General features: G+C 38.3%; 1 protein-coding gene across 2 annotated transcripts in view; it reads left to right on the forward strand.

The window, feature by feature from the left end:
- St6galnac3 (ST6 N-acetylgalactosaminide alpha-2,6-sialyltransferase 3) overlaps positions 1–26992 on the forward strand; it is a 517617-nt gene that overhangs the window by 199055 nt on the left and 291570 nt on the right. For both annotated transcript variants that reach the window (XM_048814091.1, XM_048814092.1), the window contains exon 2: positions 15076–15270. In XM_048814091.1, the coding sequence (XP_048670048.1) occupies positions 15076–15270 (195 nt within the window). The remainder of the gene's footprint in view (positions 1–15075; positions 15271–26992) is intronic.

The following is a 26992-nucleotide window of genomic DNA, read 5'->3' on the forward strand; positions in this document are numbered from 1 at the left end:
CTGATTTAGTCAGCTTTATTCATCACTGTGATATAAAGACCTGACAAGAACACAGTAGAAGAAGAAAAGTTTATTTGGCTCATGATTTCAGAGCTCTTAATCCATAGATGGTCAGCTTCATTGCTCTGGGCCCAAGATGAAGCAGAACATTATGGTGGATGGTTATGGAGGAGGAAAGCTGCTCAGGACATGTCAATCAGGAAGTAGAGAGAGAACTCTGTAAACAAGGACAAAATACAAACTCTAAAGGCATGCCCCCAGTGACCTACCTCCTCTAGCCACACCTTAATTCACATCAGTGGAACAAGCTACTGATCACGTTGAATCTATTATAACCCCCAAATCTCACCTCTAAACATTGTTGCATTGTCTTACACATGAACTTTTGGGGGTATATCTCATATCTAAACTGTAATACCCTCTTTCTCTATTACTGTTATTCACCAACCCATCTCTTTACCTGGCTATGGACTCCTCAAGAACCTATGAACTAATTTGTTGATTATAAATAGAAAAGCTAGAAGAACAAGCAGAGATTTAAAAAAATAGTCTAGTGACTGTATTTTCCCCTCCAACTGAAATTTTACATGGAAAAAAATTATACAGGTTGAGCAGCCCCAATTCAGAAAATTGAAATCTCAAATACACTGAAATTCAAAATTGTTTTGAGCACCAACATGATGCTTAAAAAAAAATTAGAGATCTTGGAGCATTCTGGATCAAATTTTTGCATTAGAGATATTCAACTGGTAAAGTCTATGGAAATATTCCACTCAAAAAAAAAAAAAAAACCATCTGAAACACTTCTAATCCTAGGCATTTCTGATAAGAGATACTTAATCTCTACCAAGATACAAAAAGATCAAAAGCAAGGATTTTACTGAGAGCCTCAAGAAGTTTACTATGGCTACAGTGTGAGGTTTGACTTGGAAGAGGCTGAGAGATGAGGCTAGATGAAGAATCAGAGGTCAGGTCACAAAGGAGTTTTTGTTTTTTTTTTTTTTAATATCATTGTAAGACACTCAGACTTTACTATACAGAGAACTTCCTCTCACTTGAAGAGAAATGGCAAACTGGGAATTGAAGTGCTTGAAATAGCATATCATGGTTTATGGAATTCTTATGTTCATGGAAAGAAGAAGAAGTCTAGTGAAAATTTACCCCCCAAATATAAAAAAGATATATATTTAAAAAGAATCCTATGATTGATGGACAGTGGAGAGATGAGATTATTATTCAAATATACTATCATTAGGACATATCTTAAACTGAATCCCAGAAGGAGCATGCAGTGCCAAAATGTCCACGCCAAAGCACCCTGGGGCAAATTTTTTCCTTTACACAGCAAGTTCTGAAGATGCAGGAATAGGACCCTGAGTGCCTGAACCCCAAATGGAACACTTGCATTTTTTCTCTGAAAGTCAGCATAAATATTTGATGTTCTCTCCCTTCCTATGAAGAGGCCCTCTCTCAGTGGGAGTGGTGTCTAGCATCCCTTAGCAGAATTATTTGTTTTTTTTAAGCTTTTCTTTATGTCTTAGAGGTAGACTCTAAAAGCTCTTAAAGTATTTTGATTTTGAATTCTCACAAAAGTATTTTTTCTTTCATAGTAATTCAATATAAAAGGCAATAAAAGTGATATATTCAGAAGTATTCAGGACCCGCTATCAGCGCCACATGGGAATAAACTATCTTGCCACTTGCACATCCCACGGGAAAAAAAAGAAGCACAATTCACATATAGGAAATATTGTGTGTGTTTGCCTCCGTTTTGCTCGTATTGTCTGCTCTGCTGAAAGGCAGATTTTTTTGCAGATAAAAGCTGCCCTGTCTTGCTGAACTGCTCATCTATTTTACTCAGGAAGAAAAGGCTTTGTCAAAACAGGAGCAAAGCCTGATTTGCAGAATATCACCTAAAAATAAAACACAAAAATGTCAAAATATGCTAAGAATATGGGCCAAACTTCATGGTTTGGAACATTACCTAATGAATTTGGTGAAAACAGTTTTTAAGTGAATGTGAATTACATGTTTCTAAGCATAGTTGGGTGACGTGGTGGTTAGATGCTGGAGAGGAAAGAGGGTGTGGAGGTGGCTTTTCTTGCTACACCAAAGAGAGAGATCTGTGGTTAAGATAGACACACTGCAGCTCACACTCAGACCTGAATACTGCCCCCATATTCAAGGTGTTTTCTAGGTTTGTAGACTCTTGGCTTTGGCTTGGTTGTTTTAGCCATGGAGAGGCACCAGTGAAGAAAACATACAAATTCAGGTCTCGGTCAACTTACAGCCCAGCTGGTCATTCCAGTGGTGATGAGAATGTGTAGTAATGATTTAGGGTGCTGGTAGTTAGCCCCTTGGGGTTTGTAGAAGTTTAGACATTTGGACCTTACTCTGCAAAAGAAGAATTTCCACTAAGGGTGGGACACATTGAGAGTTTTGGGTACCAGAGCTCATGTTTTAGTTAAAATATTAAGATTCAGCACAAACTAAGTTCTCACTAATTCAGTCTGTTTTCCAAATTTGGAGAAATGGACTTTGTTTCTTCACAACTATTTATTGGTAATTCCTTCCCTGGGAACTAGCTTCATGTATATTTTCAAGATAATGTTTACTGAATAAATCTGAATATTTGGCTTATGGAATCAACAGATCATCTCCAGAGAAACTTCCATCTTTATGCAGTCTTATACAAAATACGAAACCAGCTTTCTCTCCTTATTTTAAGAAATAAGCATAGAATGGATATTCTGAGGCTCTTTTTTTGCTTCATGTAGCTCTATTTCCAAGAAGATTGCAAGTTTTCAACAAACTGGCTCAGTGAACATTTAAAATTCCCACTGTGATTGCCAGTGCTTAGTGGAAGTTGTTTGACCATGTGTCTTAACCCATCAGTGTCCGCCCACATATGAGAGAATGAACCCAATATCTATTCTGTATAACTGGGCAAAAGAAAATAGAGGCTTGCTCTCAGCCAAGGGTTAAAAAAGGAAATAATCTCTTTTGCTGCAAACTTTTTCTCAGCAGGTGCAAAATAGCAGCAATCAGGTAGGCTTTGGTAAGTGACAGCTGCTGTCTGCTAAGTTGAAAGATCACAAATTCTTACCCCGTTTCTATTTCAATTACGTAGACACCTAGACACCGGCTTCAATTTGCGAGTGTCTATAGGCATGCCTAACTCTGTGATAAGAAATGAGCCTGGATTCAGTTTGGTAGCCATGTGCAGAGCTATGCTGTGAACTTTCCTTGTTAGTGACACCAACTCTGGCTAATCAGGGTGGGTCATTATTACAGAATCATTATTAGATTTGGGAACCAGCAGGAATTCTTAAAAAATGTGTATATAGATTAGGAAATCCTGGAGATACTAATGGTCAAACTTGTGATCACATGGATTATAGACTTATTAAGGTACAACCTCTGACCTTAAGCTGCCACCTATTTAATGCCGAGTGGTAACTTGATTAGTACCACCACTGTCTGGAGCCTTGTGTTGAAAAGATTCTGAAATTGCATCTTGGCTATGGGGAAATGGTGCTGTGGTTGACTAGCAATGTCTGTCTGAGGAGAAGGAGAGGACATGGAGTGTAGTAGAGTTGCTGAAGTTGGTTGAATGAAGGTTGATTGGTAACCAGATAATTACAACATGATTTGAAGTATGTTTGGATTAGAAAAAAAGTGCCTTGAAATTTTCAGGGACAGGCCAGTTTCAAAGATGACATTGGGATTTAGCCTTGAAGGATAAATAGCTGTTTTCCTGAAAGAGAGAGAGGATGGAAAGAAGATGTTTCATGAAGAAAGAACAGCTTGCATAGGAGAATTGATATGTAAATTTAAAAAAGAAGACTAATGATCATTAATTGACTCCCATGTGCTAGGCGGTAAGTAAGACCCATTCTGTGTTATCTCATTATTTAATTTTCATATGATTTTACAGATGAGGAACCAGAGACAAAGAAAATTAAGATGTCCAAGTTCATATAGCTATTAAGTAGAGTTGAGAATTTAATTCTCAGGACTCCAAAGCAATTTCTGTGGGAGCTACTCAGGGACACATGGGTGAGGAAGATTGGACTGGGGATGGGCAGAACATTGGTCTGGATTTGGACTATTGAATTTGAGTTGCATCCAGGACATCTAGATTAAGGTGGGTAGAAAGCTGTTGGAAAAAATATGGCACTGACAGATTTGGTGTTGATAAAATAAATATCAAAGACTTGTAACAGACCTTTATCTTGTAAGTTCCAATTTAACAGTGGGAATCTTTTTGCCTTTGCTATTCTAGCACAGGAGACTATTAGTAATAAACGAATATGCTTTATGTTGTACAAACAATTCAAATTACTGCCAATGCAATATTAAATCTAGAATTGATAGGAAAACTGTCCTACTTAGAAATTCAAGTGCTCTTGGTACAATAGTATTTATTATCACCATGAGACCTATCTCTGGCAAAACTCTGCTTGTGTTTAAGTGCAAGACTGTTTAATATGTATGCTTTACTCTGCTAAGGTTCAACTTTGACCTACAAGAGGACAGTGCATATTCCTTAGAGAGATACTGGGAGGTGCCACAGTGGATTTGTATGCATAGGGATGGGGTGGAATATGCCTGCCTGTGCAGGAGAAGGAGAGGAGAGTTTAACTATCCTCAGAAAAAAGGGGGTTTTTGTTTGTTTGGTTGGTTGGATGGTTGTTTTTTTTTTGTTGTTGTTGTTTTTTGTTTTTTTCAGGTGCAATCTCAACAAAAAGAAAAAAAAAAGACCCAAAGGCTATTTTGCATTGGTAAATTGCATTGTCTCAAACAGCTTTAGTTATTCTTTCCTTATTATGCCTTCTTTAGGATACAGGATGAGAGATAATGTTTAAAGTAATCCAGGCACCAGGCACCATTCCTGATTCTCTTTGTTCCTTAGGGGGTTGATGATAATGATGGTGATTACAACTATGACCATGAAACTGCTGCCATATTTCATTGATTTTTAAGATGTTCTTCCACATTGCACATATCTGAGAGTGGAGTGTATCTTATACTCAATACCACTTTGCAGTCCTTATCAGCCTGAACAAAGTTTAATTCTTTTTTTTTTATTATTATTTTTTAGTTGTAGTTGGACACAATACCTTTATTTATTTATTTTTAAAAAAATATTTTATTTTATTTTTTTTTAGATGTAGATGGACACAACACAATGCCTCTATTTTTATGTGGTGCTGAGGATCGAACCTAGGGTGCGCACATGCGAGACGAGTGCTCTACTGCTGAGCCTCAACCTCAACCCCCAAAGTTTAATTCTTCTAGGATTCTTCCTCAAACAGGATTGGTGTTGTAACAGATGGTCGTCTGAGATCACTACCCACCTGAGACCATTTAAAAATCATATTGGTAGTAAAAATGTATCCAAAACCTGCATGAGTAATTGTTTGTGATTTAAATTCTCCAGGGAGATTATTTTTCCTCTTTTTCTTCTTCTGCCTCTTAGAATAGCAGTTTTATTTCTGGAATATTCTAACTCTAAAGAAATAGCCATTTGGTGTTTCAGCTTTTTACAGAGGTCTCCTCTTAGACTCACCATCTTATTATTTTTTTTATCATATTGAAAGTAACAATGTGACCAGCAATTAATGGTATCTATAGCTGATAAAATGTGATAATAGAAGCTCACATTTATTGAGACATTCCTTTTGCCAGACAGTGCTCTAAGGATTAGGTGTAGTAATTCATTTAAATGCTTAATAATTAAATAATAGATACTACTGTTTTCTCCAATTTCAGGTAAGAAAACAGGTGCGATGGGCCTAAGCCATGAGACAGAGGTTATAGGTATTGACCATTTAGTATCACTTGGCCACCCTGAGTCCACAGGAGCTCTCTTGGGAAAAATCCATTTTCATTCCTGAAGAGTACTTGGCATGGTACCTGGTACTTGCTGAGCAATAAATAGCACACTGCTGCAAGTCTCTCCTCTTAGAAATGGGCTATTGTCCTTGTCAGAAGGACAGGATACTCTTTTGTTATCCATTTCTCATTCTATGATATAAGATTCTAGCTTTAAGTGTTATCATCCTCCGACAAGAGTTGATTTTCTAAAAAATACGTATTCTTGTAAGTCTTTTCATTATGTGCCATATAAAGAATGTTGCTGTAAGCAGGTTTACTAGTTTGCTGCCATTCAGATTTACAAGTTCTTTTAGGAACTTTGAAGCAGTTTCTCAGTGAAAAGTCCAGTTTAGCAAATACTCAATTTTTTCTTCACTTTATATTCTATATCCTAAACTTCCCCTACTTCCCCGACCTTCCCACCATAGTCACATCACATGTACATAGAAATTTCCAAAAGATGAGAAAAAGAAAAAAAAAATTACGTTTTTTTTTCTTTTTATACAAAACACTCTTTTTTTTTTGCCCTCCATAATATTAATGTGAAGTATTTCGGGTAATTTAGCACTTACATTGGAAGAGAATAATATTTAGTCCCTCCATCCTTCCTTCTTTCATTACTTCCCAGATATTTACCACCTTCTATGTTCGAGATACTGTGCTTGGTGCTGTCACTTAGGAGATGTTTCTCAGACTTTATTTATTTCTAGGAATTTTCAAAGGCAAAATTAAATGGCAATCTTTTCTGTGCTAATTTTCTCCTCCTTCCTTCTCTGTGCACCTCCTCACACCCCACTCTCCTCCCTGCACTGGGAGCCAGGGAGGAATGAGGAGAAACCATTTGAGCTGAGTCATATTTGAACTTGTAGAGATGGAGATGGTGAAAAACAGGAACAGGCAGGGAGAACAAGAAGAACAAAATCCCAGGATATATGTAGCAATGGGGCTCTGGAGAATGATGAGGAGTCCAGTTGGAAACATGGAGGGCATGGAAGGGAGAGGGGAGAGATTTTTAAGCACTTCTTATTTCACTGGTGATTGAGACTTATGTGAGGTGACAGTTTTGAACGTGTTTGAAAAGATAAATGCTGTATAATGTAAAGGTCATGTCGATTCATATAAAAATAAGAGTTCTTGGTTGATGTCCTCATCAGTGTCCCATTGAAGTCACTGTCATTGTTATGGTGGTTCTGGGCAGCACTTCCTTCTCTAAGGACACTAGGGCTACCAGAATTAATGCTTATGCTCCACTTCTGTGTCCTGAACACCTTGAAGTAAGAACTGGATTCTAAGAGACAAACTTATCTCTTAAAAGAGAAAAAGACACCAAGCAGAAATTTGCATAAGCCATAAAAAGCTAATGAAGACTGTAAGGTGGCTGAGAACTCAACAAAAGCCCAGGTCTGGTCGGGTTTGATCACCTGATTCCTTCCGTCCTCCCTCCTTGCTCAACACTTCTTTTCCTTCTGCCCAACTCTAGGGGCACAGAGAGTCCCTCAATGTAGCAGCAGGTGCTCAATATGAAACAAGATTTAAGGAAAAGAAAAGAAACTTTAGGGTCATCTGCTCTGTCTCTGTTTTTCTTCTCATCATCGGAACTAACCCCGTGGGTTAAATTTCTGTGTGTCTGTTTGTCCAGCCACACCAGGAGACTTTGCCTTCTGGGCCCTTCATACTGTGCATGTAGTATTGATCTTTGGTTCTATCCTGTGTTCCTGATGAACTTTGATTTCTTCCTGCTCTATGAAAGGACATATACTGAGGCATTAGGATAAAGATGAGCAGGCCAAATGAGATAAACCGGGTTTTTATCATTTTACTAAGTAAGACAAACTCAGTGAGTGTGATCATAGTGATTTTCATGTGGTATTTTTTCATTATGGTTTTAACATAGGTGTCAGAAAATTCAGCGTGACCTCTTGGGATGTCATCTGACAAACTCATAATGCTCAGGTTAGCTTGATGTTTGTAGCCACAGGAAGTCTTTGGGAAAGAAAAATCTCTGAGGAAATTCTGGCCATCTATGTGTTTTTCTAGGACTAGTTTCTGCTTATAAGAGTTGGTGCCAGTAGTGCCCATGAGATTGCTATTGCCTTGGTTTTTGTTGGATTGGTTATTTTTACTGACTGTACCCATGACTGCAGGTGACACGTTGACATGCGTTCCAAATTCTTAAAGTAGATTGCTAGTTTGCAGGAGTTCTATTGCTTTTAAACTTTTTTCTTATAAAACCGCCAAACATTTTATTGTTTACCATTTTATTTAAATAAAAGGGTGGTAGAACTGAGAAGGGAAGACACCCATTCCCTCAGTTGGGGCCTGCAAACTACCCACAATAAGATAGAGAGTACCTAGTGTTCTCTAATAGAAGTGGAAGCATAATTGCTACATTTTCCCTGAGTGCTAACCAAGGGTAACCTGTAGTTGTCTTTTTAATTCTGGGAATAAAGCCAGATTTAGGCAAAATGAATTAAATTTGTCTACAATTACTGATTTTGAAGTAAATGTGATTACCATGTTTCACATCAGCCTCTTAATTTTCCATATGAATTAGGTGTTGTGTTTATTGACAAACTACATTACCAAATCTATTTAAGGCTGGTACCAGCTCTTAAAATTTCTGAATTAGTTCTTTAAGAGTGTTCCCATTGGTATGAATAACAATGAACAACTTAGTAATTTCACACACTAGAGCATGGTTCTGGAGTCAGAATATCTGAGCTCAAGTCCTATCTTTACATTTCCATGATCAGTGACCTTGGACAAGTCACTCAACTTCCATCTGCCTTTCTTTCTTTGGGAAAAGGAGATTATATAAATATTTTTATACTGGATAACACTCATTAAATATTATCTTCTGTTAAGACTGTGTTAATCATTTATTTATTTATGCTCTATCTTAACTTAATCTCCTAGAAGGTACCCCTACTGGGAGAAGAAAAGCCAGTCTCTAAGAGTAATAATTGTTGTTTCTCATGCTGATAATATCATGATAGGTGTCCTTCCCCAACTCCATCCAATGGCCCCACCACTTCAAGAGGGAAATTTCCAAAGTCAGACCTGATCCTGTCTTTCCCAGGATCAGGTCCCTTTGGATTCTACCGCATAAGGTCAGACTTTTTGGCATGACAGAGAAGACTTTGCAGGATCATATCTCATCCTCACTCCCTAGCGACTTTCCTCCTGCCTTCTTCAAAGCCTATCCTCAAAATCTGTTTACCGTATTGCATCTGTTCAGCCTCCTGCACTCTCACATGCTATTAATTCTCCTCTATTGGTCTTGTTTGACATTCAGACTCTCTGGTTGATAACCTGTGCTTCCAGAGGCTGCCCCCATAAGCTCCTGCATGGACTTGACCATCAGGACTTCTGCCTTTTTAGTACCCTCCTTTCTTGACCTCTATCCCACACAAATGTGTGAGATTTTCCCCAAAGTGCACTATGGTTTAATAAGCAGGATTCAAACTGATTGTTGATTCAACAGATAAAACAAAACAAAGGGAGGCTCTCCTTATATACTCTGAGCTTTGCTAATTTATCTTTGTGCAAATGGCAAGAAGCTTTATTGTATTTGGGGAGAACGAGACTTGGAACTTGGCCAATGGTACAAGGTAGAACTATGATTTTTATATAGGAGAATTAGCATTTGATAAGATCACAAATAAGCAATGTGTAGGGATGTTCCAATATGTGAAGTGACTGAGCACTGCTACAAATAACCCAATTGATATTGTATCTCAAATTTATTGGCTAAATAATAGCAAATGGATAAAAGTTAACTCTACTTTACCCTGGTAAGCAATTACTTCAAGTCAATAGATAATACTACCTAAATACAAAAGTACACCTTTATACTGTTGGTTATCATTTATGGAAAAGCAAATTTTAAAAAAGTCCATCGACTGTCTGGATTAGTAGTTAAAGAACATTCTGTAACAAATGACTAATCCTGTGGTAGAAGGAATTAAAACATAAATAAAATTAATACAGTTTGCAAATTTGCTAGGTCTAAATCTCTGCAATCGTCTTCTCTCCCAAATCATGAGCTGTCTGTAGCAGAAATAGGCATTTTTGATATAAAGTCTGATAAGTTATATTCTGCCTTTGAGGAGCAAGCAACTGGAATGTCACATTTTTGATGCATATTTTTGCAATAGAGATGGGATTAAATTCTAAATGTTTCAGCTGTTAAAGACCCCTTCAGATTTGTGCAAAATGAAGAATAGAAAAGGAGAAAGCTTTCCCTAAAGCTATTCATAAGATCTATTTAGGCATAGTGACATTCTCCTGGAGCTTGTATGGATACATTGCACTGAATAGTTCAAGGGTTTGCAGCTGCTTGGAATATTTGAGAAAGAGATTCCTCTAGTTTTTATCATGCGGTTCACAAGGCAGCATTTGCCAACTGGCTACTACCCATCAAGGATCTAACAATTAACAATTGTATTGTGATAACATCTTGCATTTCTTGAGTGCTGACTTTGCGCTTCAAATGTGCTCTGTGCTTTCTACTCTGTGTATTATTTAATGTCCATGCTTCTGATCTCACAGGAATGGCCACTTATTAAGTTTATGTCTGCTTTTTGCAGTATGGAAAATTTGTTAAACCAAGTCTGATCCTTTATAAGCTGACAGATACTTACTGTTTTTTGCTTAACCTAACTGGTGGCAGTTGAATCTGAAGGATGTTCTGATGACTTCAATAAAGGCAATACCGATCACATCAATAAACAAATGGTTAGACACAGTGCACAAGTCTAAATAGGTGGAGGCTTCCAATCTTCTGAGCAGGTATGGACTCATAACTGTTACTGGAACGAGCCGCTGATGATGTACATTTATTGATGGAATAAGTCAAACAACTGGAAACAGGACTTTATGGTGTGTTGATCAGGTGCATTTTTTCTTGACTGGAAAATGGAAGATATTTTAGAATTATGAAACATAGCACTTTCATGCATTCATCCTCTCGTTATCTGAATATAAAGTAGGTAGGCTAGATAAACGCATCCCATTTAATATATTTGGCTGATTGGTTTTTGTTTTATTATTTGATCTCTATTTTGTATCTTCTCTTGCCACATGGAATCTTTGTAGCCTTCTTACCAAATGACTTGGAGGTTTCTTTCATTTTCTTTTTTTTTGTACTAGGGATTGAACCCAGGAACCAGGGGCATTTAACTACTGAGCCACATCTCCAGCCCTTTGTATGTTTTATTTTGAGACAGGGTCTCTATAGGTGTCCTAGGGCCTTGATATGTTGTTGAGGCTGGCTTTGAACTTGTAGTCTTCATGCCTCAGGCTCCCAAGCTGCTGGGATTACAGCCATGCACTACCACACCTGGCTGACTTGAAGGATTTTGATCAAATTATGGACTTTCAAACCACTGTTATCTCTGCCTAGAATGCTCCTCCTGTCTTCACACTGCTAATTCTCCCCCATCCTAATACACACTCTATTCAGGCAATCATTTCAAGAAGTGTTGTCCCTCCCACAACACTTCCCTGGAGATCCCAGTATCCCATGCATACCTCCTGGTACCTCATGTGACACATGAGTCACTAAAAGTCACTAAATGACTCTTGGGAAGCATGGACTTTCTATTATAATTTCTGGACCCAATGAACAATTGTGACTCGAAGGTATGAATACATTCATGTAGATAATGTTAGTATTAGTACTTCGTTTACTTCCCCATCTCCTGCATCCCTAACAGACACACACACACACACACTCTCTCTCTCTCTCTCTCTCTCTCTCTCTCTCTGCATTTAGCTATGAATAGACTTCAAAGTGCCTCATCCATGGTTTTCACTGTAGTAGCTGAAGCTCAAGGTCATGATCAAGCAGAAGTGACTACTAGGAGAATAAAACCTTGGGTTAGGTTCTGTTGTCCTTGTCATCTGGAGCATAGAATGTGCTTCAAGTTCCACCTTTTCTAGTGGAGTTTCAGGGTGGTTTTGTGGCAGCACTATGACAATGCTTTCAGGTTACACAGAGATATAGAAACATGAAGAAAGGTGAATAATAAGGTCCAGGCAACACAAGAGGGTCTGGGCTGGAGGTCTGAGCTGGGAACAGCTCTGCCCACTGCAGAATGCCATTCCAAGGGGAGCACAGAGGGACCGGTGCCTAAGTCTTACTCAGCTGCTCCCCCACCTTCTTCATGCTCATTACTTAGTTCCCTTTGATAGAACACAGGAGGAGGACATGGATTGCCAGGGAGCAGGCTTTTACCACTGTGATTTCATTCCATTTTGAAGTTTCTCTCAAAATGGTTGATTTATTTTCTTCTCATGTATGCATTATGTATGTGTTACTACTCACCATCAGCAGATTCAGAAAGGCACGCCTTTGTCCCCAAACCCCCTACTCATGCAATGCAATACAGTAACTAAGAGAACCAGAGACCCATGCTGGGCTCTGGAGTAGACAAAAGCACAGATCCCATCTGGGTCTCCTTCAAAGCAAGCTGCTGTTTTGTAACAAGCTACTGGATGGTGATTAAAAAAAAAAAAAGAAAAGAAAAAAAGGTTCTTACCTGTTTACTTAATGGGTGACTGGCCTCTTTGCTTTTATTTAGCCATCTGTTCTGGTCTATGTCCCTTTAAACTTGTAAAATCCATCACCTCATTTAAGCTGTTACCTTGACACATTGCAATGTTGTGGACATAATGATTCCACAGAGGAGCAAATTAAAACGGTTTTTCATGATTAGAAGGTTAAATGAGGTAAGGCTGTGGTAGTTAGTGGTGAGATAAGGGGTTTTGAGGAGGCAGAGCTCAAGGGACTTTCAGGTGATTAGAAAATTAGGCTGGCTAGACGGAGGAATGTAGGTTTTACAAATTACAAAAGCCAAGAAAGAATGAAGACTTTCTTTGGGTGTCTCTGACCTCGGGTTTTGCTGTACAGATAGCGGCTGGGCCCTCAGCAGACACAGGGACCATCTTTGAGTTTCTTTACTTCCTTGGGAGATTTTATGAGGAAAACAAAATGAAGTTAATTATACCAAGAAGTGGTAAATTCAACACACAATCACAACAACAAATACTCAGTCATTCTCAGAAAATTATTGGCTTTCCTTAAGTTTGAAGAGAAATGAGAGGCCAAGTCCAATTTCACGAGGGAACGTTTCACTGTCTTTGCCCTGCCCTTGTAGCAGAGTTGTTCTTGAGGTCCACCCTCAGCTCATCTTTCTTCTTGCTCTAGCATTGACCTTCCCCCTGACTCTGTGACAATTTCATGAGGATGATCTACCAGACCCTGAAAATCAGCAACAAGAAAGCCAAGGTCATGGATAAATTCCTGCTCTGGGCACTCTGGTGTCTCCTGATATGACTGGTTTTTATTTGTTGCAATCCCTTAGGCTCAAAGTCTCCGTCGTGTATGAGTTTTGGGTCTGCCATGTGTTTCTCATCCATGATCAGGTTCTATTCCTTCTATCTAAATTGAGTCTTTCACGTCTTTTTTCACCTTTTATTTCCTCTGCCTCTGTCCTAGTTTCCATCCCTCCTTACCTCTGCCCTGACCAAAGAAAACAACCTCCTAATTAGTCACTCTGTACCTTTATTCTCTCCCTGCTCCAAAGCATCTTAAACACTGATGTTTGATTATAAGTGTTACCATTAGCAAAATTAAATAAATAGACAACAACAACAACAAAAATCTACTTTGGCTTTTCATTTCCTAGCAAACTCAGCACAGGCTTCTTAGCTTGGTGTCTGATAGCAGTCTACCATAAGGTTTTCATTTATATCTCTAGCCTTTTCTCCTTTGTGCTGTACAGTTAAGACAGACTGCTCTGGGCCTATGAATTATCCCATGTTTTCTAGTCTGTTCTGTTTCTTTTACCTAGGTGCCCACACATCCCTACCAGTTTAAACTCATGCCTTTTATTAAGATCAATCTTAAATACATCTCTGCTTTCTCCCACCTGATAAATGCATTTGCTCTAGCTTTTATTCCATTGCAGAACATTGAGCAGAATGTTCTTATGCTGCCTGGTCTGAAATGTTTCCTCCCTTTGTGGTTATCATTTTGATTTTTACTTTTGCACATGCTTTATTTAGCACAGGTCATTTCTGTTGGGTGTGTGGGAGACTCCCCGCTGAAGTTATTTCCATCTTGGGAGAACATCACGGAATCCCTTACCCCTTCCCCTCCTCTCCAAAGGGCGCCAAGCCGAAGAGCGCCAAATTCAAAAGTTTTCTTGACCAATCCCTGTAAGACACAGTGTCTACTGGCTGTTCCCGAGTCACCCTGCCAATCAGCACTTGCCATGTCACCTATGCAACCTTTCTTAAGCCGAAGATTGCAAGCTCACGCTCTCTACCCTCTTCCTCTCTTCCGCTTTTCCCTCTTCCTCTTCTTTCCCTCCTCTCTCTGCTCTCTTTCTCTCCCTCTCTGTCCTCCTCCTCTCTTCTCTCTACTCTCTGCCTCTCCTTTTCTTCCCCTCCGGGCAGTCCCCCAATAAAATCTCTTGGTTGAATCTCTATCTTGGGTGAGTCACTTGCCTTTCAATTTCCTGCACACAAAGGATTCTAGATACAAAAGCAGAAGAGTGAGCCATAATGAGACTGTCTACAAGAATGGGAAAAAATGCATTCATTCATTCATTTCACTCAGGTATTTGTTGAATGCCTATAGCATTGAGGTCCTGCATTAAGATCCTGGGATATAGGGAGTTATAACACAGAGTACAACCCAGTTCTACAGGAGCTCACAATCCTGTGGAAGGAGGATTCCATAAACACACAGTGTTGTGCAGTGAAAATAGTACAACATATTGCCTTTCAAGGAAAGCAAGGGAGTGACAGGCCTTCTTCCTCTATTGGTGGGGAGGTGGGGTGTCAAAGAATGTTGGTGGGAGGGATTGAGCCATTAGGAAAGGCTGCCTGCAGGTGGAAATTTCTGATTTGGGTTTTTCAAACTGAATTGGAGTGTGCAAGGAAGATAGGAAAGTAAAGAGGAGAAGAGACAGAAGGGAAGAGTACAAGAAAACCTCTCTGCTTGATCTCAGAGGCCCAGCACACAAAGGCGACCTGGTCACTAAGTCATTATTTTCAGTCTCGAAGTGAAATATTCTAAGTGACAGAATCCTTTTTTCCTTATGAAAGAAAAAGAGAAAGGAATAAAGGAATCTCCCTCTGTGACTGCTTTTAGTTGAAAGTCTTTTTTTTTTTTATGTTTTGTAGAGAAAGTCTGTGATTGCGGTGAGCTTCATAGCTGCATTCCTCTTCCTGCTGGTTGTGCGCCTTGTAAATGAAGTGAATTTCCCATTGCTACTAAACTGCTTTGGACAACCTGGTACAAAATGGATACCGTTCTCCTACACATACAGGCGGCCCCTTCGAACTCACTATGGATACATAAATGTGCGGACACAAGAGGTAAGACCCCAGAGGTTACCTAGGATTCCATGGGTATCCATGGTAACAGCTTTTCTTCAGGAGCAAGATGGCTTCCAACTCACTGAATTACCCTCTCTGTCCCAGAGAGCTTGTTTGGGTCCTTGATATCTTTTTTTCTCATTATTAGACACTTCTGACACATGTCTAAAAACCTACCCCCCTCCTACATCAGATCTTCCAATTCAGTGGCTTCATATGGAGTCGAGGAAGCAATTACCTGTTTTCCTGGTGGTTTGTGGCATAACATATAGGTCTTTCCATTTAGAAACTCTGATCAGCACTTACCAGCTGGAGAACTGGCTGGCTTTATTTCCTCTGGGTCCACTGGTTGGGGACAGCTCTTTATAGAACTTCAGAAAAGCATTTGTACTCTTTAAAACTCTGTAATCCTTAGACCTGGAGCTAGGAAAGGCCAAGCTAATTTCAAATTTCTCAGTGGCTGCAGAGATAATGGGATTTAAAGAGTTTCCAAATTTAAAGGGGTTAAAATCATTTAAATCCTATAATCACTGAACCTTTAAATCTTTGTAGTCAACTGGTGGCACAGGAGAGGATGGCTGTGTATTGACAACTAGAAAGTACACGCTATGCTAGCAATTTTGCCAGCAAACATTTGTCTCATGAAATACGGTAGAGTAATGAACATCAAAAAATGTGTGAGGCATAGAGAAGTGGTTAATAAAATTGTTTTCACTGTTCATTGCTGTGGAGTGGGATAAATGTGAGGCTAATAACCATAGATGCAAAGTCTAAGCCTGTTTGATGTTGGTGACAAAGAAGCAGGCCACCAGTGTGTATATATTCCTCTGGGGAGAGGTTTTGGATCAGATCCTTTGAAAGGTCATTTTGTAAAGATACTAGAGAGGAGAGGGGCACACAGGAGGCTGCCCCGCTTGAGAGTTATTTTTAGCATCCTGTGAGAGATGTTGCGAGCTTCCTTGGTCCATCCCTTTTTGTGGGCAATATCATACCTGAGTCATTGCTTCTGGTTAATTTGATTCTTTGAAAATTGTTTCTGTATCTACAGGATTTACAGGCTTTTTATTAGACCTTTATAGTTGGGGGGAAAAGCACCATTAATAACACATAAATCCTTAGGAGCCTTGCTTGATGTTTATCCTTTAATTGGTTTTAAATTAATTTTTTAAAAGTGTCTATTGCTTGAATTTGTTGAGTGTCCTAATAAATTGATTACCTATATAAAATGTGTCTCTCAGAGAATAGTTTGTCCCACTCTCATTTTTTCTTACTTTTATTTCTGGCTGTCATTTAATGTTCTACAACTCCACAGTATGGTGTTAATCATTTCACAAGTGCTTGTCACAGGCTGAAAATGAAACATGTGACTAAAATGTTCTATGAATTACTCTCATAAGGGAAATTCCACCACATATCAAAGACCCTTTCATTTGTTTAAATATTTGTGATTTGGATTTTAAAGTGTTGAAAGAAAAATGGACCTAGGGATTTGGTTATTTAATTAGTTATATTAATCGGGCTACCTTTGAACTTCTTTTGATATAGTTTTTAATACAATGACTTTACCAAAGAATATCAAGCATCATTTTTCTCCTGTATGGGTTATTTCTTGTGAAGAAACGTGATTACTGAAAAGAGCTCAGGCTTTGGAGGCACCAAGGCATGGTTTGAGTTTTCACACTGAGCTATACTTCCAAAAGCAGTATGTTTGTTTTGGGGTAACTTTCTTAACCTCTAAGTCTCAATTTCCTTATTTGCAAAATTTGGAAACAGCATCCATCTGATGGTTATTAGGAGGCTTCAGTAGGACAAAGTGCATGAGGTACCCAGCTCCAAATGGATATTTAATGAATGGGTGTCCTCTGCATTCCCTGAACTTACCATCATGACACAAAATGTTCAGAATGATTCCTGTCCAAATACCAAAGTTCAGAGTACCAGAATTGATATTCACATTTTACAGACCCTCGACTCAGGTCAATAAACCTACAAAATGCTTTCCAACCCTACTAGTACTCAGCATTCTGGAAATTTAAATCACAAAAAAAAAAAATTTTTAAAAGTACAAAGAAGTATCCCTGTGTCCCAAATACCAGATTGGTTAAAAAAAATATCAGAAATCTGCAAATATTGAATATTGATGAGGATGTGGAACAACAGGAACTCTTATATATTAGTAGTGGGATAATAAACTAGAACAACCACTTTGGCAAAGCCACTTTCCCATTATCAAGTAAAGTTCAAGTCTGCATTCCCTATATGACAGCATTTCCAGTAATCAGTATCTCTCTATACTAAAGAAATTCATGAACTCAGACATGAGAGGCATAGACAGCACACATGGCATGATGGCCAGAACTTAGAGTATACTCAAACAGCTATCAGCAGGAGAATGGATTGAATTCTGCTACGTACACTGGAATATCATACAGTAATGACCATGGAGACTCTGTAGCCGTATGTGACAACTTGGAGGGTAAGATTGTGTGCGCAGTGTGATTCTATTTGTAGCTCACAGGAAGAGGCAAAACTAAATGGTTTACGGACACATAGAAAAAGGGGAAAAAAATCAGTAGCAATTACGTTTGTGAGGAACATGTGCTTTGTGGTCAGGCTGGGTTTCTGGGGCATCAGTGATATGCAATCTGTTGATCCTATTGGAAACACATATGTGTACATATTCTAATTATTTGTTAAACCTACATATATGTTTTATTGCATGTCAATTTCATAATAAAAGATTAAAAATATCTTCTGAGCCCAGGTAGGATACTTATTGACTACTTACTGTGGACCATGAATCCCACAAAGCTTTTCATCTAACGCAACAGCAAGAAATCACTAAAAAGAAGAAATAGGATATTAAGCTATTCAAAGCAAACCAGAATTACTGAAAGGAAATTTCATTTCTCCTAAAGACAAACATATAACACAATATATTCCTCTAGCTCTGATCTATGCATAATAGAATGAAAAGTCCCATATTCATGTTACAGGTGAGGAGGAGAAACGATGAGGAGAAAATTTTACATCAAAGTTAAAAAACAACATATGAACACTCAAGAGAATGGCAGATTTTTCTCAAGCAGTCCCAGGATAAATTGGGGGTTTGGTGACTTTCTACCTCCCTTCTCACTGATTTCATCTTTCCCACTGAGAGTCCCACCACACATATTCCCATGTCTGGGCTTCACTCTTCCAAAAGTTTGTGCATTGATCCTTTCCAAATAATGGTCTTAGGGGAAATCCCTTTCAGAGAAAATTTAAATAAAATATTTAGGATAGAAAAGGCTTCAAGAGTCAAAGTAATATAAGTAAAATGATACATGGTGGATTCAATATTTTGGGGCACATAGCTTCAATATTGACATTCAAACCATGCTTCTGGAGGGGTAGAAAAGGGGGCTGCCCATTTCCTTCCCATCATTAAGATTGTGGGAAAACACCCAATAGTCAAAGACAGGTTAGCAAGAGAAAAGCACATTGCATTTATTTGATCATATTTTGCATGGCTTGGGAGACTTCAGATTGACAATCTAAAGACCCAGGGTGAACTCTGAATTTTTTATGTTTGGGTTTGGTGACAAGTGGGCAGACAGGTAGAAATATGATTGAACAAGAAGGTATGAACCAATAGTACCAGACTGTGGGAGGGAAGTTCCGTAAGGTTTGCTTTCAGGTTCTTCTTGGTCCCTCAGATGTAGCATTTCTTCCTCTTTGGTATGAAGCAGGACAGTTTCTGAAATGGGGAGCTGATGACTTCTCAAACAACATCGGTCAGAAAACTTCTTTATGTCAATTTTTACACAAAAAAATGTGGGGGAAGTTAGAATATTGTTTTTAGGTTTGATAGCTGGCTTTGGGGAAAATGGTTTCTGTTTTCTGTGATCCACCTTGAGGGCATTCTAGTCTGTATTCCTTGCTTGGAGGATAAGAAGAGGTGAAAGAGAGTGATGCAGGAGGCGGTCAGAGAGAAGCTTTGCTACTGGGGCCTTGACTTTGAGCTGCACACCTCAAAAGCAGCTGCATCCTTCTGTGCCCCTGCCCCTTCTACTCTGATTCAAGAGACATGTCGGTAGCCTTGGCTGAACTGAGGCAGGTATGATGATCTACTTACTTCAAGGTCTTGATCCTTAAGTTTTTCTCATACGTTTTTTTTTCTTATAAAATGTATATTTAGTGGCTTTCTAGAAACCACTCAACTTCCTAGAGTTTTTTATTATTATTATTATTATTATTTTCATCTATGTAGACATGCTGGCAATGATTTCCAGAACCAAAGCATCTGTACACGTGTTGTTGTGGAAGATGGCTCTATGACATAGATGTTTATGAGCTAAAATGTTTATGAGAGGGAATATCTCTTCAGTACTATCTATAACAAGGTGGGGTGGGAGGTGACAAAGATTTAGTGTTCACTCTGGAAACTTGGGCTTCCCTGGTGCAAAATTTGATTCTTTGATTATCTATAATCAAAATCCTTTGGATATAATCCCTTTGGATCTGCCCAACCAGAACTATAGGCTGTCAGTGAATCTATGACCCTCTGTCCTGAAGATCTCAAAGTATAGTAAATTATGCCCAGTTCGAGCTCCACTTCATTGTATCAGTAAATATTTGGTTTTTGAATAATTTTCTTCCAAGGGGCATGCAAAAGATAAAAGTATAAAGAACACAGAGAAGATAAATATGTGGCTTTACTTATATTTTGAATTGAATATATGAATCCAGACTCATAAAAAGCAGCATATAGTGAAGACTATTAGAATTGAAATAATTAAAATATTCCAACTCTAGTAAGGACAATCCAATAATGCAGTTGGTGAATGGTTCCTCTTCTTTAACCCGTAAGTACCCATTTGCTTTGTCAACCAATACAAGCTACAATTCTTATCCTGGGGGAAAGAGAAATCTTGAGAAACAAAATGAGTGCAACAAACTAGGTGAGTACTGAAATATTGAAAGTCTTCTGGTCAGAGAACCCAGAATTCCTCATTGGTACTTATATTTGAGCTGACAACAGCCACGAGATGTTACCAAACTGAAACTTGGACCAGGAACAATATTGATTTTGCAACAGACTACCCCTGCACCCTACCTCCCCCTAATTTCTGACCCACTAGGAGCTCAGGCTTGTCCTGAATTCCATTATTATATCAATAATGCAACCCCCTATTTCTGGCAGTACTGAATATACAGACTCCACCTGTAGTATTATGGCAGAGTTACTGTATTATCAGTTGACTTTGGACATGGCAAAAAGAATGCCATGCTGGTGTGGTTAAAAAACAAACAAACAAAAAACTCAAAGCCATACTTGGAAACATATTGTGAACCCAGTTTTCTTCCTAACATAAATTATAACTATTCATTTTAAATTATAGCAGATAAGGAAGGTATAATGGATTTAGGTACCTCAGGGCTTGATTCAAGGTATCATTGTTTCATCCTGCTGAGATCATGGCAGATTTGGGGGATAAAGAAGGAAAGGAACTTCAGGCTAGGTTCTGTCTGTAGTTTCCTATCATGGACTTGGTCATTGTGTTGTGCTTTTCTGTTGTGTGACATGAAGGGGAGACCCTGCTCAGAGCAATCAGCTTGTGACTTATTTTCATTTACTTTTAGAAAACAGAATTAAGCTCTGATGATCAATGAATGGGATGCCACAGTCAGTCTTTCTTGTGGTAGGTGGGGTGACAGGTGTATCCCTTGGATCTGAGAAGAGAACCATAGACTGCTGGAGCTGTGGAGGATTTCTGATAGTAAGGGAAGGACGCACTTTCCACAGTGCCTAACGATGTGCATAGTGGAGAAGCACAGGATTTCCAGAACACAGCATTCAAGTGTAGGGCTTCGTTTTCATTTACTGAGCAATTTAATGAGCTTAAACATGCCTCTTTTAAAAATGAGAACATTATAAAGCCTCAAGTAGACTAAATAAGAATATTTAGGATCAGTTGGTGTGACAGACAGGCCACACTAGCCTAATTAAAGATGTGCATAACATATTGATGTTGCAATAGAATTTCCCAAATTATAGTTATAGTAACAATTAAGAAATAGAACTGACTTTCTTGGCCATAAAACCACACATTACACACATTCAAATAAATGTATACATGTAACTAATGCTGACATAAATGGGTTTTCTATATTTAGGAATATAAGCTTAGGATTTTATATAAGTATATGGAGAACAATTATATGCAAATGTATGTTCCAAAATTTCTTAACAGATCAATTTAATTGTTAAAATCTGAATATTTTCATTTGTGTAGTTGTAAAGCAAAAATTTTCAACTATTAAATTGCTTTAGAAAAAGAAACAACTAAATTAACATATAATAAAGATTACTTATTTGACATGTGCATATTTGATTCATCATTTAAAGATAGTAGATCATTTTTTCCAAGTACATGAGGGTATATATATATATATATATATATATATATATATGAGAGTTGATTATGTTTCTCCATCTGGTTATGAAATAAAACTCTCAATCAATGGCCACATCTCAAGACAATGTATAAATGTGTGCCAAATGGGAGGGACAGAATGGGGGTTTGAATAATTCTAGGAAGCTTTCCCTTGCTTAGGAGAGGATTTTCCTGGGGCACAGAGAGAAAGTGTACAGTTGGGGAGAAGAGAAAAAGCAAGAGTTCAGAATATACACTTTACAGTTTCCTTGAGCTCTGTCACTCCCAGTAGACCAAAGGCTCTACATCAAAAGTCACAGTAAACTAATATCTATTCCGGTAATCAGATTGCCTCATAGCCCATAGATCCATTTCTCATCTTTTCTCTGGATTAACTACTTTTAATTCTAATCTTATGGTTCTTTGCTTGTTTGGCTGGCTACCAGTCTTGGAGTGTCTCACCCTGGTCTAGATGCTCTGCAAGCTAAATAGAGGACCACTTTTACTAATGCTCTCTCTGAATCTCTAATACGGACACAGTGCCTCTGTCCAGGAGTCCCTGAGCACTGTCTCAGGACTACATGATGCTTTGATTTTCCAGAGAAGGAAATGAGACACATATAGGGGTCATAAGTAGTTCAATCCAGCTAGAATTAAATGTGTTCTGGGGTATGAAGAAGATAGAAAATGCATTCATTGAGTAATTAAAATCTAGGATATGAATAAGCTCCATTGAAAAGAAAAGACCACACTCATACATGCAAAGATAATAATACATATGTACATGCAGTGTATACATACTGATATTCATGAACCAGCATTTACACAAATGCAGAAAATTCATGCATGAAATATATACCTGTGCACAAGTTCCCAGAACAATATCTACTTTCCTAAATATAAATGTACAGAATAGATGAATGCATACTATATTACATAATAAATTGGCTCCTATATAGAAGTAGCTAGGTAGGTAGATATAGTGCCTCTGATGCTTAATTGTTCTCTACTTTACCTTTATTAGAGAAATTGGCCTCTTCCTCCTGACTATAGGGGTGAGCAAAAAGACTAGTGATCAGCCAATCAAGTCATGGGTCAAGAGGTGGGCACATGCTCAGGATGGGCTATTCTGAGCTCCACCCTGATTGAATGATTTGTTTGTTTTTCCTTTCAGTCACACTGGTAAAGGAACCCTCTTTTCTGGGGTATTAGACTTATCAAGATGCAATTTGCTGGATACCAGTGGCTAAGTTCCTGGGAGAGAACTAGACCACGATGCTGAGAGGAGCAGAAACAAGTTACACCACTGGCTTCAGGTCTTGCACTATATTCGAGATCCTGAGCCCAGCTGTTTTTAAAACCAACCTCCCCACATTCTGTGGTTTGTATATACAAACCAATAAATCTTTCTTTTTCTTTACTTATTTTTGCTCTTTTGAGCTGTGTGTTTGTCAGTTACAACCCAAAGAGTCCTGACTAATGCATCAAAGTCATTTTCAACCACCGCCCAACATTCTGCACCCATCTTTCAGCAAGTTGCCACCTGCAGACAAGAGCAGCTCTCTCTCCAGACCTGTGCTCTCAGACCTGGGAGTCTAGTGCAGCAGTCACATTCGTCAGTCGGCTTAGGTGACCATAAGGAGTAGACACTGTGTATCTTTCTGCTATGGAACATACTGCCTAGTAAACCAGCTTGTCCTTCTGAGGGAGAGAATGAAGGCCACAATTTGTCAAGGTCAGACCACCAGCAAATGACTGGACAAGAATGATTACTTACTGAATTCTGGTCATACTCACTTAGTTTTAATATAATTATCAGATGAAATTTTGCTATTGCTAAGAGGCATCAGCAGTCAAAAGAGATTGATTTTCACTTTATGCATCATATCTGTTATTGATGGAAGATTCATTATTATCATAGTTTTTAATGCATTAATTGGTTCCCCTGGAAGATGTAAGGGAATTTTATTTATTGAAGAACCTTGGGTAGAAAAATGCCCATTTGCCAACGGAAATGTTAACACATTTGAAAGGACCTTATTAGAAATGCAAATATCAAATTACATCATTTGGGGCAAGCAAAAGAAAGCAAAGCAGTGCACCTATCGCAAATACCTTGATTGAATAGAACTAGAGTCCTGATGGTCAGAGTTTCTGTTTAGCTTTTCTTAAGCTGATAGCCTGGCAGAGTAACTAGCAAAAGGGGAAGACAAAAAAAAAAAAAAAAAGCATTAATCTAGTGGCAGTTAGTATTATCTGTGAATATTAGTAAATCACCAAGTATTTAACAAGTGCTTACCCTGCTCCAAACTATGTGCTAAAGACCAGCAATGAACTCTACTTTAAAAAAAATAAAATTGGGGTTCACCCAGGAAGAGAACATATGGACTAGGTTACAAGTCTCCTGGAACAATACCACCTAGTAGGCACTGACATTTCAGCCTAGAGTTATGAAGTGTGAGTCACAGTCTTACATAACAGATTCATTCTGATGCTGCTGAGAATAGTGAACATTCAAATGATTTCAATTAAGCAATTGTATTCAGTGTCTGGAAGATAATTTGTCACTAAGTAGATGGCTTCAAATTGTGATTTCTCATTTTTCCAAGTGAGCTATACAAAGGATTACTCACAAAAGAAAAAAATATCGTTGCTGAATATTTTATTTTAAAAATAACTTTATAAAGTCAGACTCAGAATCCCAGCCATTTCGAAGGCTGAAGTAGGAGGATTGCAAGTTTGAGGCCAGACTCAGCAACTTGACAAGACCCTGTTTCAAGATAAAAACAAAACAAAACAAAGAGGACTGGGGGTGTAGCTCAATGATAGAGTAGCCCTGGGTTTAACCCTCAGTACCAGAAGGAAAAAAAGTAACTGTATAGCTCATATATCAAATATTATCAACAAGGCTTAGTAAATGATATATCTGATTTATCAAATGCTCTGATAATATACATTTTCCAAGTACTATGCTTTGAATGAATTCACCCTAAATATCTATGTATTAAAGGCTTGGTTCCTATTGGGCACCATGGTAGGTGATGTGGACCGTCAGGAGGTGAGATCTAGTGGGAGGTCCTTTGGTCATTGGGGCTATGCCCTCAAAGGGGATTATGGAACCTGGATCTCTCTTTCTTTTTAGCTTCCTGGCCATGAGGTGAGCAGTTTGCTCTGCCACGCAGTCACACTGTGATATGCTGCCTCACCATAGGCCCAAAGCAATTGGCTGCTCAATCTTGTACTGGAACCTACAAAACTGTAAGCCAAAATAAGTGTTTTTTTTTTCTTTATAAGTTATTTGTCTCAAGGTATTTCATTTAGTAACATGAAACTGACTAGCCCATCAAGTATTTAATAAATAGATTATTGACTTAAAAGGAGAACAAAATTAAGAGTCCTAGTCTGGCAATACATTATCTAAGATGACCTGACAACCCTCCTGCTATACCAGATAAAACAGATGATAGCTAACCTTGTCGGGAAGCAGGAACATCTTTGTGTATCAGAAGCTGAAAAGGAAGAAAAGAGAGGCCAGCATAGACAAACAATGTGACTATGGATACTGAGGGCTTATCAGTGTCCATAACTGAGGGAATTGGGTCGAATGAACCCCCAGGACAAGAAGTGAGGTCTAAGTTCAGGAAAGAGAAAAAAACGAGTTCCCTCTCATACCTACCAACCTAGTGCAGAGCGTTCAGAAGCTAGAAAGAGCAGTAGAATAGCACAGAGAACAGATAAGGAAGCTCATATATTGAGCTGGTCTCTGAATAACAACAACAACCAAAAATTATCTCTGGAAAATCAAAATACTAGGCCTGTATTGTAGTGTGTGCTTAGTATGAATTTTGCTACTTGAAGTTCAGAAACCTAGCAAACTGAGAAATACACCAAAAACTGGCCCCAGCAAGTGACAAACTTTGGCTAGAGGCATTGAAAATTCCTCTAATGAGGACCGTGTTCACATGACCCAGACTCGGGGATTCTTAAAAATGCACCATCAAAAAATTATAAAAATTTATAATTAATTCTAAAAAATTATAGAATGACTAGAAACTGTCTATTTATTGTGATTATGCATCTTTGCTACAGAAAATATTATGGTTTGATGGCAACATGTTTCACCATACTCTGCCTTGATGTTTTATAATGTGCTGTATATTTGCTCTATTGTCTTCTCCAAGTCTGAAAAATTTTGAATTCTAAAATGCCCCTGGTCCAGATGACTTGGGATACAGGAATGTGGACCTGTGCAACAAATTCTAAAATGATTTTAAAAAAAGAAACCAAAAACTGGGAAACAAAAGTCTAGTAAGAAAAAAAAAGTCACATAACTTTCAAAAATAATTGAATGTGCCTAGAAACAAATAAATGAATTAATAGGTAGATAAATATACAAAAATGTTCCATTATTAAATTAAATGACAGTCACTGCATTAAACAATTTACATGCAATTTCCTTTTAATCCTTACATGATATGTACCATAATACTGACGGGACTAATTTTCCAAGGCCCCAAAGTAACATTTCTATGCCAGTGACTCTGGTTGTCCTTTGCGGGCAAAGAAAGAGTCTGAGATTGTCTTGCTCAGTTTTAAATGGTTCCTCTGGATGGTTTTACAGAGGGCTCTTCAGTTCATGAAGTCACATATGCAGGATCTACATATGTGACTAGCACACGCCAGGCACTGTGCTAGGTTCTGGAATTTTAAAGGATAAAACACTTTGTCTAAAAGTACATAACAGTTTTTCGTAATATTAAGTGGTAAATAATAGAGTCATACACCTAGAGGATTATGCCAATTCTTTAAATATAGTCATTGAAAGAAGGTTTGGAGACAATACTTCAGAAACTAACTGTGGTGGCTTATGGGCTGTGAAATTTAGGTGATCTGTTTCTTAGATGTAATTCAATTTTCCCACAATGAGCATATATTGCATTTATTACTAGAAGACATATTTTAAAGCAATGTCTATCTCTGAAACACTCCAGAGCTGTTCCTTTCTTCAGAAAAATGGAACTTAAACTGTCTAGGTAGACATATTATTTGGAATACTTTTAAAAGTGAGTACTCTCCCATTGCTTAAGTGAGTCAGTCATAGTGACTCCCTTGCAAAGAGGACACTATGAGATGGCAAAGTAATCATGTTACAGGGAGACACTTGGAAACACTACCCAGCAGGTGATTGAGGTCAGCATCAACAGCCACAACTCTGTGGGCAGAATGCACTGTTGGCCTGATGTGATGGAAATAGTGCTTTGCCTCTGTAGCCTTTTTTCTCAAAACCCATAAGCCTACCAAAT

This window comes from Marmota marmota, unplaced genomic scaffold (assembly GCF_001458135.2).
Source record: "Marmota marmota marmota unplaced genomic scaffold, marMar, whole genome shotgun sequence".
NCBI classification, from domain to species: Eukaryota; Metazoa; Chordata; class Mammalia; order Rodentia; family Sciuridae; genus Marmota; species Marmota marmota.